The sequence below is a fragment of the Mya arenaria genome, chromosome 6 (assembly GCF_026914265.1).
Source record: "Mya arenaria isolate MELC-2E11 chromosome 6, ASM2691426v1".
In the NCBI taxonomy this organism is placed as follows: Eukaryota; Metazoa; Mollusca; class Bivalvia; order Myida; family Myidae; genus Mya; species Mya arenaria.
Genome location: NC_069127.1, coordinates 31,133,785 through 31,148,454, shown reverse-complemented (window position 1 = coordinate 31,148,454; position 14,670 = coordinate 31,133,785). Strand labels below are relative to the sequence as shown.

At 35.4% G+C, this 14,670-nt stretch overlaps 2 protein-coding genes across 3 annotated transcripts; both read left to right on the top strand.

The window, feature by feature from the left end:
* Positions 1 to 1,477: 1,477 nt before the first annotated feature.
* LOC128237052 (nucleoporin Nup37-like) lies at positions 1,478 to 13,025 on the top strand. Its single transcript, XM_052952240.1, has 7 exons — positions 1,478 to 1,633; positions 1,955 to 2,079; positions 9,159 to 9,231; positions 9,592 to 9,777; positions 10,468 to 10,652; positions 11,245 to 11,380; positions 12,865 to 13,025. Exons 1-7 carry the CDS (start codon positions 1,487 to 1,489, stop codon positions 12,979 to 12,981), a joined length of 969 nt encoding a protein of 322 aa, XP_052808200.1. The 5' UTR covers positions 1,478 to 1,486; the 3' UTR covers positions 12,982 to 13,025.
* On the top strand, positions 2,809 to 6,596 carry LOC128237051 (uncharacterized). Of its 2 annotated transcripts, none has more exons than XM_052952238.1 (2): positions 2,809 to 2,877; positions 3,650 to 6,596. In XM_052952238.1, exon 2 carries the CDS (start codon positions 3,670 to 3,672, stop codon positions 6,382 to 6,384), a length of 2,715 nt encoding a protein of 904 aa, XP_052808198.1. In that variant the 5' UTR covers positions 2,809 to 2,877; positions 3,650 to 3,669; the 3' UTR covers positions 6,385 to 6,596. The 2 variants fall into 2 exon arrangements, with proteins under 2 accessions (XP_052808198.1, XP_052808199.1); XM_052952239.1 differs by lacking the exon at positions 2,809 to 2,877 and adding an exon at positions 3,288 to 3,329.
* Positions 13,026 to 14,670: the final 1,645 nt, after the last annotated feature.

The window sequence follows — 14,670 nt, the reverse complement described above, 5'->3', positions numbered from 1 at the left end:
AGACTACATGCTTTTCAATGTAATATTTCTATTTTTAAATCTACAACATTCTTAATTCATTCATGTACAATACATAATAGTAATCGATGTGGATCATTAAGTGCAATCTTTCAGTGATTGAAAACATATATTTACAGTTTGTATAATTGAATTTAATCATTTTTTTTCAATCCAGTCGTTTCTATCTACATGTATCCCTGTATAAAATCTGCCAACTCCTTTTCCGAGTGTCAGATACTGACATGAACGGTGCGCGTCAGCTTATCAGTGAAAAGTAAAAAAAATAAAACACTGATGAAGCGAATCAACATCAGAAAAGTGAGAATTGGTGTATAAAAAGAAAACTCAACTTAAAAGTAGTTAACATGATAAAAAGTGATTCAGCCGGTGCACTGATAAACAGATATTTACATAACATTGAATGCGTCAGGGGTGGGGATATAGTGACAATATGATTTGGCAAACTGTTCCAAAGAACAACCGAGTGATGATAGAAAGAAAATTTGTGATAGTCAGTATTTACTTGAATTTGTCTTAAACATAATCATACCGGGTGCATTAGTCTGGTTAATTGGTGTTTGAATATAGGATGGCAGAGCAATGCAACATGAACGTTGTTCAATTGAGCGCCAACCAAGACTCTCATGCATGTTGGTTACACGGGAGAGAGGAGAGAAGTCATGTTTAACCCAACGAAGAGCCCGACGTTGAACCATTTCAAGTTTATTGGTGTTTGATTGTGTGTGTGGGGGTGCTAAATTGTGCTTCTATTCTAACTGTGAACGGACAAGGGTTTTGGAAGCTAAAGTTCTGACACTTTCTGTTTTTGTTTTTATATTTCTTTAAATGAAGTTGAGAGTATTATTTCCATAGGTGGTAATTCTTTAAATGTGAGTGTTCCAGCTGAGATTCGCTAATAAATAAACAGCGATATATTTAGTACTTGAAATCTGGCTGTGGAGTAGTTACGGATTTCTGATGAAATGTTTATTCCCAATCGTAACAACTCGGCCATCTCCGGCAAGCTGCGAGATAATTCATGTTGGATACTGGCCGAGGTGTTCGTGTTCCGATTGGTTTATTCCTTGTTATGTGCAGAACTTGACACTTGGAGGGATTTCCATTACTAATAAATGCCAAGTTCAAGTTTCAAGTTTTATTTTCATCAATGATCATGGCATATCTATAATATGCATGTGATATCACACAACAATATGAAACACATATAAATTAACATCAAATAAAACAGTTAACAAACATATAAAACACACAAAAATAGAAAAGAAAAATATGTTTACTAAACAACATCAGTGAAAATATGAAGTAGCACTAATAAGACACAATGGAATGGTTTTGTAATTATGAACACTGGATCTTGTACCAGCCAAAACATACCAGCTAAGGGAGATCACTGCGTTGGGTCACTGATCGCTGAGTAATCTGCCGTAATCTACAGGCCCTCTTCAAATAGAAGATACGCGGCAAAATGAACGAAGTACAGAAATATTTAGAATATACGATTCCACGGGAAGACAGTGTTTATTGTGTGGAATTTTGTTCATCAGAAAATTGTTCACAGCTTCTAGGTGTTGGAACTGAAGCTAAAGTTTCTATTTATCAACTAAAATTTAAGGTAAATATCGTTTGTCATATAATTTCGCGAATCTTTTATCGAACCAATTTTGGTCACATATCTGGGATTACACATTAGGCACAGAGTGCCATATAGTACCACACAACGCTGTGTGATAGCGCCTCTTTCCCAAGCAACGACTTATACAAATTTGATCAACAGACACAGGTAGCTAAGTTACCGTTGCACAGGAGTTGGTTGTGTACACAGGGACAGGATGCATTTTATGCCACACCCAAATGGCCATGCCTCCCCTCTTCATCAATTACAAACAAGGCAAAAATATCTTACGTGATTTCTACAACTATTATAAATTTACAGGACGATGATGATGATGTGGATGACTTTGAATTTGAGCAACTATATGACTTCCAGAATGGTTGCCGAGTAACTGCCATTGCATGGAGTCCAGAGTCTTCACTTGTCAGCCTCCCTAAACTGTTAAGGTAAACATATCATATTGAAATTTATTGTGTGAAAAAGAAGTTTATTAATGAATTGTCACAATTTCTATAATTTACATATGACTCTAATAGTGTTCAGAGAAATAGAATTGCAACCATTTAATATATATGGGGTTATACTTAAAGTGATGAAACGATCAAGTACAATCGATAAATCATCGCTGACAATGCTTTGTCGGCGACTTTCGATAGTGGGTGTCCAAAATCAATGTCGCTAATGGTACTTCTGGTAACTACGTATTTTTGTTTTGTTTTGTGGTAAAAGCGGAGCAAATGTCATTTTTTCTTTCCGTTCTCGATGAGTTCAATTTAACAAGGAAGGTCACTCTCTTACTAGCAACCCCAGATAAGCCAATAATCTCACTAGAATTAGTGCATTTTATTAGGGTGCTGGTATTTGTTTTGATTTTCGAAAGTGTTAATGTCTTTGTATTTAAATAAAAATTACATGGATCTATCAAAAGATTATAAAATTCTGCTTAAAATGATATATGAATCATAAATATGCATTCATAATTTATTTGTAAATCGTAATTAGAAAATCGATTGTCAGGTGATTATCTCACCTCGCTGTAATGCAACAATTTGGGACGCGGTATTCAAAATATGGGTCAGTTTAAAAATAGATGCGATCACATGATCTATATGCAAATATATATGATCACATGATCCAATCAGAGCAGAAAATAAACTTCCGGTTGGTTTTTGAAACTTTTTTATGTCGCCATTTTTTATGAAGAAATCGTCTCCCAAAGTCAACGGCACGCTGTACCGTCCGTGGTGAGTATTTTCAAATGATTCAAACAGCTTTAAACAACTGTAATTAAGACCTTTAATTTGATATATTTATAAATAAAATCCATCAACAAATGACTTTCGCATGTTAATTTTAAGTTCAAAGGTCATGATATTGAGCGCGTGACCCGAGGTGAGAGTTCGACGCCATGTTGTCAAAATTGACTCGCTGAAAACATACGTTGGAAAACCATTAACTTCATCCCAATATATACTAAAGGTATATTATATGATGAAGTAACCCATCTATATCCTATCCAGTACTGAAAACAACAAAAATGATGCCTTTATATATAATAGTTATTACGAAATGCCCGTAAAAGTTATATATATGCTCTAAATAAAAATCTCGAACAAAAAATAAATACGAAGACGAAATAAATCTATAAAATACTCGTAAAGTGCGTTTAATGAACGACTGCGATGTGTACAATAAAGTTTGTTATGTCAATTGTAAATGTACATCAAATGAACAACTATTTTTATCGAATAAATGAAAATTCATGCTGCAAACTTATCTTCGACATTGACAACTTGTACGCATTTCGGATATTAAATTTCGGATAGGAATTATTCACATTTTGGGAAATTTGCATTTTCGTTTTGTCGACAACATTTGTAGACAGTATAGAGCAGTATTTTATCATCCAATAGAACTATCAATCAAAATACATTATACTGTATTACACAAATTTCATTTATTTATATGAAATGTGCCATGAATAAAATAGATATGCATATTCTTTAACAATTCCAGGAGGGCAGCAAACAGTCACAATGGACCCTTTGGAACAGCATCGGTCACCATTGATGGATCATCCTGGACCATTCTGTGAGAGCATCAATCTATCAACCAAAGACTTGGAAACTAACCATCTGAATGCACTACCAGATGGGAACCTAAAACAAGGTGTAGTGGTCGAACTTCACAAGTATGCGATGAAAAACAAACAGACTAATGCGAAAATAGTTGAGTGGATATGTTCCTTACAACCTGGTCTTAAACTTCAAAATGTAAATACAGTGAAAACGCGCATAAACAGAATAATTGAAACTCAGAAAAAATTTGACAAGAAGAAGAAAGTAGCTAAGTACAAAACTGTCACAGAATTTCATTGTGATAGTTTGACTGTAACAGCTGTGAATGGAGTCAAGAAGAGCCCTGAAAAATCACCATTGACTCAGACTGTGGAAATTGTGAATGTGGAAAAGACAGAAGTGAAAAGTCATGCAAACTGTGCCAAAGTTGGTAGTGCTAAACCTGAGAAATTAATAAGAAAGAGCAGAACTGATGATGAAAAAGAAAACAATGACATTCAATATCAAATAACCTTACATCAACGAAAACTTGATAAACTTTATGAAATGACGGACATGCTAAAGGAAGATGTAACAAAACTCCAGAATATCAAAGGTCACTATTCTGTGCGAAATGTAACGAAACGTGACGGAATTGCTATGAAGAAAAGGCAAGAGTTACGCGAAACAAAACAGCTCCTGCACAAATACAAACAAACTAGTAAAAAGTTTCAAATGGAGAAGTCAGACACGAGTGCTGAATTGATTGACTTGAAGTCTCTTAATGAAAAACTTTTGGCAGAAAATAGAAAACTTAAAGATGATCAGAAAAAGAAAGTAAATGCGCAGAAACTAAATAGTTATTACAGAAGTACGATAAGAAAGATACGTGGATGTCAGCCGCCAAAAGAAAACCAGAAAAATGAAGTTCAGAATGAAGATGATGATGTTGAAATGTTGTTAGAAAATGAAATAATAAAAGACAATACAAATGCTACAATGACAAACTTGAAAGATGATAGAGGAATATTTTCAAATGAATTAAGAATGTGTATAATTTATCTTTTTGGACTTGAGGTAGCTGTTGAAAAAATTACACCAGCCATACAGATAGTTGCTAAACACCTCTTTCACTGTAATATTGAAGCCTCAGATATGCCAACAAATTCTTCTGTTCAAAACATTGTTGACGAGGGTCAGTTCTTAGTTAAAAGCTACATAGCTGATAGAATAAAAAAATCTGAAAGCTTTGGATTAAGCCGGGATGGAACATCAAGGCAGAAGAGAAAGATTTTGGACACTGCGATCACATTGGACAATGGTGAAATTGTCAGCTTAGGGTTTAAGAGAGTTGTTTCTGAGACTGCGGCCAAAATAAATGATGTAACAAAATCACACTTTAAAGAACTTGCGAAAGTAGATTCAGACTCGCATCTGAGAGATATCGAAGAATCAAACTTTGTGGCCGAGTCTCTACAGAAATTAGCGTTCACCATGAGTGACAGGGCTGCTAATGAAAAATGTGCAGACAAACTGCTAAGCGAATGGAGAGACAATGAACTTGAATTGTGTTCAAATGAAGGCTCCAAAGCCACCGTACTTCAGTTCCATTGTATAGCCCATGTACTCCTCGGCTTTCATCGATATGCCTGTGAAGACCTGAAACATGAAGAAAAAAGTTTGGCAGCGGACGAGCCAATAGGTCGTGACCAGCTACCATTTTTTAAAAATTGGTCGAAAAAGCAGCCTGTTGTTGAAAGGGTTGCATACACAACATCTACAATATTTGGGCCAGCTGGTGACCACCTTGGCCTGAGGGACAGATGGGAATCTCACTGTGCTGCCAAGGGAATCAAATCCCTAATTGGCAACTACAGAGACAATCGCTTTAATGGTCTGTTTCAGACATCAGCAGAGATTTTGTACCACTTGTCTGACTTTCTTTTGGTCTTCAAGACTGTTAAATGTCCAAACAACAAAATTAAAGCTGTTGAAGCTGACTTGGTATCGCCAGTGGTACAGACCATGCTCAAAGCCCTGACTGCAGCCTACACCAAAGTGACCGGTCCGTATTGGTGGTTGGTGTGTTCAGGGACGGTCAGATATCTTGAGTTGTACCCTTACATTGATGGGCTCAGAAGTTACCTTTCAGACTGTGAAGAGACACCTGCCAACATGTTAGAAAAACACTGGTTAGACCACAGCTGTGTTCCCCACACGAAAAAGTTTAGCACACTGTTAAATAGCCCGACAAATGAACTGCTCCTGAAATTAATCAGTGTGCTATGTGGTGCAATGCGACGAACTGTGGAGAAACAGCTGGTAGATTTTCTTGACGGTGGGCGTTATGCAGGGACACCATCAAAATCAGACCTACAAAGGACCCATTTCTCCCACGTGACCAACCTTGGGTGTGAGCACCACTTTGGGGACCTGGACAGCTCCCAGCGAAGAAGGCCAAATGCATCATTTCATCACCACTCCAGTGTTCAGCTCATAAAGAGGAATAGGAGACAGCTTTTCAAGTGGTTGGATGAAAAACCAGACAATGAAAAGGCCACACTCATGAAAGCTGCACGAAGTGGTGGTCGTGACTTGCGCAAGGCGCATATGGCTGAGGAGAGTTTAGTCAAACGTGAACTTTTCAACACCATGCAAAGAGGAACCAAAGAAGAAGAGGAAGAAGTCCAGTAAGCCGTCTGACAAACCAGAATCGGAGCCAATTCTGAACTCTACAATCCATTCTTTTCATGTGAATGACTATGTTGCCATCGCATATCAAGATGCCTGGTACCCAGGATGTGTTGAAGAGGTTGATGAAACTACCGCTGTAGTAAACTTTATGGCACCATGTCGTACTGCTGGTATGTTCATGTGGCCAGCTCGAAAAGATGCACAAAAAGTGAACAAAGAATTTATTTTGTGCTGTGGACTTGTCCCAAAGGCTAAAAACTCTGGAAGACAGTGGTTTTTTTCCAACATACGGTGCAGTTGACCTTAAATATCAAGGATATCAAGAGTTGTATTTTTAAGTTGAATGTCATGTGAAACTATGTGCTATTTTTAGTGTAACTTGTATTTTTTTGCCAGAGATGGCAATTGACAATTTTGTTTCAGTAATTTAGTGCTATTTTATTTCAATAAAATGTGAGTAGCATTGATAATGACATATACAATAGAAGCCTGTTTAATGTAATTAAAGTTATAAGCTTTCATTGAAATGATTTCTTTTGATATTCCAGTTGATTTAAAAAAAAAATCTCAGTAATACTGTTGATTTGATCACCTTAATAAAAATGTTCAAAATATGTAAATTATTTTTGTGTTTTCATTTTTCTATATAAAGGTATGTCATAAGGAATAAATAAGTAGAAAAATGGAAAGAGGAGAAAAAAACACACAAGACTGCCAAGTTTCATGAATATAACTTTGTTTAAACAAAAGTTATGAAAAAAATGGTGAAAATTCTTGAAAAACGAGTTCCGCGACTCGCGAATCGTTATATAGGATTGTATAGGGGCAAAAATTCATAAAAGCCGCCCAAAATTGTTGACTTTAAAATGCCATAACTTTTTTATTTATTAAGATATTTAAAAAAATCAAAATGTTCTGTAAAGGTCTTAATAAGCTGTTTCCAATGGTGTTCATGAATAAGCTATAATTTACTTTAAAAAAAATGGTCTGGGGTTGCTACTCTTACACAAATGCGGTGAATGTAAACACTTTTGCTTAAAAACCTACAGACTCTCCCAAAATTACAAATTGTTTTTAATTGTTTATATATTTCATAAAACCTTCTTCAATAACCTGTCTCTATGGTGTAGTGGGTCCAGTCTTACCTGAAAATACCGGGGATCCCGGATCGGTGCATTCTGTTTTTGAAACCTTTTTTGGTATCGTTTGTAATTAACTGACTTTTTTTGTGAAAGTTTTATGAAATAAAGTATTTCTAATGAAATGTTCAATTTAACAGGTTATTGAATGTTAAGCTGGTTCACAAATATTTAATATGCTTTTACATAGATGAAATGCTAAGATAACTTACATGATGCGGTGTGCATCATTTTGCAATTGATGTGCAATTATTAAGTATGTGTTGTGTTCTTATGTGTTTTCGTTAAGTTATTAATGGCAGAAAAAAAGTTATGGAAATTTACTTTCTATTGCAAAATGCATGACCATAGCATGTACACATACTGATTCCAGGTTTAACCATTTAAATGATCATGATGATCATGATGATACTATGTATAAAGGATGTATTCCTTACTGATATTATGAATTTGATTATTGTACGATAGTAAATCTAAATGCTTGGTCCGATCGATTCGATTATCGATAGCAAATGGAGTCCGATTTTCAAACACCATGGGGTTATATTAAAATTTAGTTTAAATATGGAAATGGTGCTGCAATATTAGAATTTGTAAATTTATGCTTTGAATTTGAAAAGAAAGTGGTAAGCTATACTCTTTTTGTATTAATGTTCTTCTTTGAATGGAAGGATACACACAATGTTCAAAATTGATGATAAAATTTGTGACTTTTGATTTTATTTTATATTTTAATTGACTTGTCACTATCACTTCTTGAAAAGAAAATCCTTTAAGGTTGCCTTTCGACAGTTTTGATACCATTTCAGCTCAATTTTGTTATATTTTCTAATTGTTCTATTAAAAATGCATAAAATTACTTACAAAATGCAATTGAAGAAGTTTTAGTTATCAAATAATTATTGATAAAAGCTTATCAGACATATCAATTGCAGATATCGGAATAGTTTTCATGCATTTTAGAAATGATCAGTAGTTATCATGTTGGACAACACTAATTCTGTCAAATGCATACCAGCCATATCCCCCGGCGGTGGGAAAAATCCCCCGGAATTTCGACCCATTCCCTGGTTCCCCGCCGGGGGATCCATATCCCTGGAATTAATTTTTTTTTTTTCAAAATTTGCTTAAGGTTGACAGTTGAAAGCATCAATAATATTATGAGTGTGAAATTCCATGAAGGACCATAATGACTAAGTCCAAAAATTATTGTAATTTGAGTGTATTTCTGGATTTATTCTTATATTATAAATGCAGATATTGCGCAAATTTTCGTCGCGTAAAATCCCCTGGTGTAATATCAAAATCTCCTGGAATTCAGACCAAAATCCCCTGGGAAGCCTCTCAGAAATATGGCATGTATGCAAATGCAAAATGGGAAGATTGAGACATGTGAAAGGAAATCAATGGTTTATTATTATATTTTTTCAACAACAAAACATCATTATTTGAATACCGATTTTGACATTTGAATACCAAACGTTTGATTGAATATTTGAATATTCAAATATTGGTTTGCATGCCTAGTTTTAAGTAGCCTTTTATCAATAGCAACTTTTGTCCAATTTAAAATACTATCTTATATCTGCATGTAAATTACATCTTCTTTCATTATTATACTGCTTTTCAACACAGATTGGCAGTCGCTGGCAGTGACAGAAGAATAAGGGTGTTTTCAACAGATCTGAAGGGAGATGATTCGGTACAGGTAAGTTATTAACTATATGATTGAAATCTATTTATAAGCTTAGAATATCTTCTATTTTGTTATTAAATCAATGAATATAAGGTGTGTTCAGTTCAACAATGCAGCAAATGTGTGCCATAAAACAGACATACATGTAGATTTGTTAAACTGTAATAGTATGTTCACTATGGGGTACTGAGGGTTACTGTTTTACACAGACTGTTTATTCTCTGACCTTTGACCTGGAGTCACTGAGGTGTGTCTAAGGACAAGGATGAGAATGATATTGAATACAGATTATAGTAACTAGTAGGCATAAACAAAGCACATGCAGGTTTGTTCCACTTAAGTTATTTTTTCGCTCGGTTATTATTGTTAAAGGTGCTGGAGGGTCACACAGACTTCGTGAATTCACTGACCTTTGACCCAGATTCCGGTACCCAGCTTGCGAGTGTCGGGGATGACCAGTGGTGCCGGATCTGGGATCGTGATGGAAACCAACAGCTCGCCTTTCCTCTCGGCGCACCTGGCATGTCCGTCTGCTGGCATCGGGAGGAACCCATGAAGGTAGACTGGTTGAGATTTTACGTATTATAGTCTTTGCGCAATGCATTAGCTCGAATGCCGAAGGCTGTTTAAAACTACTCCAGGCTAATAGCCCAATATGCATGAACCTTTATTGGCATTGAAGGGTTAAAAACTGTATAAGTCTCAGATTTTCTGTTGGGCCTATGAATTTGATTATTCCACTGTGACAAGCCCAAACGGCTGGTGCTTCTGGCAGACTGAATATAATCGGGTGTGTTAGAAAATTTTATGTAAAGGAGTATGGTGGATAAAGCTTAGATAAACAGTTAGCATTTTGCTGCTTGATAGCTTTTCAAAGCTTATATGTAACTGTTGAAAATGCCACTCACAATAAATAAAATTTGAAGTTGAACTGGAGTACATGTATCTGTACTTGTGTAAAATGACCTCATGTTGTGGATAAAAAATTTTGAAATGCTTGATTAGAGCAGTAATTAATTCCTTTCTGACACTGATTTTTTCTATTTGTTTCTGAACTAAGATGTAACTTCCATATCGGGTTTTTAGCCAGATTTATGCTCCTTTTAAAAATTATATAAAAAAGTTTTTTTCCAGGATATGGGAAAAATATTTACTTTTTCAGGAGGGGAATGGGCCAAAAAGGTGAAAAAACACACTAAGTCAGATTTTTTTTGTCAGATTGGTTTGCAGTCTATCTTTTTATCCCAGGTTATGGTTGCCCTGAAGACAGGAGTAATCAAGATCTTCAGCTTGACCCAAGAGGAACAACTCATGTCCTTTGAGGCTGGGCCTGGGCCCCTCATGGAGGCAGACTGGAGTGCAGGGAACAAGGGGCTGCTGATAGGGGCGGCGTGTGGCCAGGAGTTTGTCATGTTTGACGTGTCCGTGTCAAGGTAAGGGTTAGCAGATGGCAGATGTGGTTGCATATAGCTACCAGCTTTTTTACCAACATGTTGTGGATTCAAGCACCATAATGGAGACTTTCTTGTTGCCTCTCCATAGGAATGCTAGTACTGGTTTTTACCATTCTTTTAGTTGTTAGTGGAGTTGAAACTAAATACTTCAGAATGAGGATCTGTAGTGGTATTATATATTTTTGTATGCTTTCATTTTATATTCAAAGGTGCAATTACCTTTAATTAAATTTTGCACAGCTCTGATTTTGTAAATATAGGTAAAAGTTCATGGTATACCAAGTTTATTCATAGCATATTTAGATGTTTGTTAGAATCGATCTACAGTAAGCAATGAAAAATTATACCGAAACCTTTTTATCAGACTATGTAAAATTGGTATTTTGCAGCCCTTCTGAAATAAGGTGAGACGAGTTAGAAAATTATTCAGGCAATTTGTGTCAAAATTTAGAATGATTAATTGCATAATTGAATAAATAATCATTTAAAGTTGATTTCAACAGCTGAGCAGCGAGTTGATTCCAAACAGCCAAATGGGAATCCTTGATTTAACTGTTTATTTTTATCATAGTCGCCCTGTTGAGAGGAGGCAGATCCACGTGGAGGGAACGCGACATTTCCGATGGGCAAAGTGCAGCGATTCCCTCGTTGCTACGGTAGGACGGCCGGGTAGACAGATCAAAGTTTTCAACTCAAAACATCAACAAGTAAGATTGCTATTGATAGATTTTAACATTAAGATATTTAAAGCTAAATTTGAAATTGTGTATAACTACTCATACAAAAAATTAAAAACATATTCATAGATGATGTGTACAAGAATATGTAAATCACTTTACAGCTACCTTCATTATTTATTTAAAAAAAAATATGTCTGTTTCAGGTAACCCGACCCTACCTATAAAAATGCGCCGACCCTAACTATTTTTTTCCGTTTCTGAGCAAAATAAATATTCGTTAGCGAATAGAGAGTTACGAAGGGCGGATAAATGCAGATTTTAATCAGAATTATTGTTTATATGATAAAACAAAGTCAGGCAATGACAGTAATGTAGGAAAGACTGTCATGTGCAAGAAAACACTTTGAACTTACGACAGATTTTGAAAAAAAAAAAAAAAATCCCTACCTACCCTACCTAGAAATTTTGGGAAGGTTACCCTTAACAAACAATTACTTTTTTTTGGCCTAACGAAAAAAGATGATAAGATGGAAAAAATCATTTTGTAGTTTTGCCTATTTCAGACTGTTCAGCTGTCCATAACCGATAAAGTCATTATTTGCTCTTGAAAACTATATCCCCACCTCAAAGGCGGACCAAAAAGTTTTGATGCTTCTTTCACCTATTAGTAACAGTGGTACATGTGTTTAATTAAGAATTGAATTGCTGGGTTGATGTCATTTGGGGTATGAACGCAATTGGGCTGCTCAAAATGTGTGGACTTCACGCATACTTTGACCAACCCAATTGCGTTCATATCCCCAATAATGACATCAACCAGTACTTCATTACTTATATATACACCAATAGTTCATTATTACATTCAATGATTGTTAAATATACTTCATTTCATTTAAGAAAACCTTTCAGTTATCCTTTCATACCCATTCTGTAAATAGAATGACCTGACTGACGGGAAAAGTTCAACCACTTAAAAATCACTTTTAAACGTAAAATTGAAATACTTTGATTTATATTTTACGGGACCTACTTACACAATATAAACAATAACAAGATCAACAATGTTCATGTATATTGTAATGTGATGAATTGCGATCCGAACATATCCATAGATGTTGCATTCTTCTGATGATAATCGCAATTGCCAAAAGGCAGTTCATTTAAGGAATGGAAGTTCAGGTGTAAATAAATGTCCCATGAGTCAAAATAGTGTCTTAACCAATCACCTACCAGTCATCGAAAATAAGATCTTTGATGAACAAGCCCGAATTCTTACCCAAGTGCCCTGCATCAACAAACCATGCCATAGAAAATTCAGATTTTGAGCAAGCCTGGGAAGCATTTTATGAGCTCAGAGCTTGCGGGCTTGTGCTGGCTTGTGTTAATTTTTACCACTGACTTGCATCGTCAGTATACAACAAGAATGTCAAAGAAAAAGTAACCAATGTTACGTATTGGGTATGTGCATATCACATAGCTCCGCCCTGACTTATTGTTTGTTTTTATTTCAGACTCCCATAACAATATCTCAGCCAATCACCTACACCGTCAGCTGGCATCAGAGACTGCCGGTACTGGCTGCAGGGGGCGACCAAAAAGTTCATGTTTATTGTTTTGATGCATTGTAATTTATAAAACTGTTTGTATGTGATTTGTAGAAATAAATGTATGTGATCAAAAGAAGCTTATTAAGTTGTTGATGTTTCAAAATGTAAGTAGATTTTTATCTTGACTATTCGAAGAATAAGGAGTCAACCAAGCGTCGGCGTCACCCCTTGGTTAAGGTTTTGCATGTTAGCACACATAGGTTAATATCTCAGCAACTACTTGAGGTATTGCATTGAGACTTTATACAATGGTACTCAACCATCCAACCTACTTAATTAACCAAGTTTGATAACAATACTTTGCATTTAATGCCAATAATAGGCCTTTATTATTTGACTTAGAAATTCTGGTTAAGGTTTTGCGTGCAAGCACACATAGGTTAATATCTCAGCAATTACTTGAGGTATTGCATTGAGACTTTATACAATGGTACTCAACCATCCAACCTACTTAATTAACCAAGTTTGATAACTATACTTTGCATTTAATGCCAATAATAGGCCTTTATTATTTGACTTAGAAATTCTGGTTAAGGTTTTGCGTGCAAGCACACATAGGTTAATATCTCAGCAACTACTTGAGGTATTGCATTGAGACTTGATACAATGGTACTCAACCATCCAACCTAATTAATTAACCAAGTTAGATAACTCTAGTTTGCATTAAATGCCAATAATAGGCCTTTATTATTTGACTTAGAAATTCTGGTTAAGGTTTTGCATGCAAGCACACATAGGTTAATATCTCAGCAACTGTTTGAGATATTGCATTGAGGCTTGATACAATGGTACTCAACCATCCAACCTACTTAATTTACCAAATTAGATAACTCTAGCAAATAATTGCCCTTTGACTCAGAAATTCTGGTTAAGGTTTTGCATGTTAGCACACATAGGATAATATCTCAGCAACTACTTGATGTATTGCATTGAGACTTTATACAATGGTATTCAACCACCCAACCTAACTGAATAACCAAGTTAGATAAAAAAAAAAATGCAAATAATGGCCCTTTATTATTACACTTAAAAATTCTGGTTAAAATTTTGCATGTAACCACATTTATGTTAATATCTCAGCACATCATGTATTGCATTGAAATTTAATCTAACAGTGATCCATGCATGTTTCGCCAAAACTTTCCAATCCTTACACTGAAAAGCGGCGGAATAGTTGAGCGCGCTGTCTCTGTGACAGCTCTTGTTGTATGCCTTTTTCATAAAATGGGAGATACCATATATGGATTCACCGGCAGCAGGCGTCCATCTTTTCAACTTTTCTATGTTTCAACTCGAGTTGTCAAATCATCACTGAGCTTGGACAATATGTATCTTGGCCAAGTTTGATAACCAGCCATGTCGCCCAGTCACTGTTATAGGAACAGACCATGACAATATGTTGATAACTAGCCATGTTGCTCTAGTCACATTAGGGCTATGGCCCTTGAATTGCTTAAATTACACAAACATTTATGTTGTCAATGATGTAACTTGAAAAGCTTTTGACCAATCATCACTAATTTCTAGCAATTTGTGTATGGGCATAAGATCTGGGCCAAGTTTGAAACCAGCCATTTTGCCACAGTCATTTTCGAGTTATTGACCTTAAATTGCCTTATATAAATCACCCAAATTAAAAAAAACAGTTTGCTACACTTCTTGTTAACCTGTTTTAAAAAGTTAAATTATTTATCTCCCCTCTTTATTAAA

Excerpts from the sequence above, each read along its gene's own strand:
- LOC128237052 (XM_052952240.1), top strand. The coding sequence starts at position 1,487 with ATGAACGAAGTACAGAAATATTTAGAATATACGATTCCACGGGAAGAC. Across the intron at positions 9,232-9,591 it reads AGGGAGATGATTCGGTACAG|GTGCTGGAGGGTCACACAGA; the intron begins GTAAGTTATTAA and ends TTATTGTTAAAG. Across the intron at positions 11,381-12,864 it reads TCAACTCAAAACATCAACAA|ACTCCCATAACAATATCTCA; the intron begins GTAAGATTGCTA and ends TTTTTATTTCAG.
- LOC128237051 (XM_052952238.1), top strand. The coding sequence starts at position 3,670 with ATGGACCCTTTGGAACAGCATCGGTCACCATTGATGGATCATCCTGGA.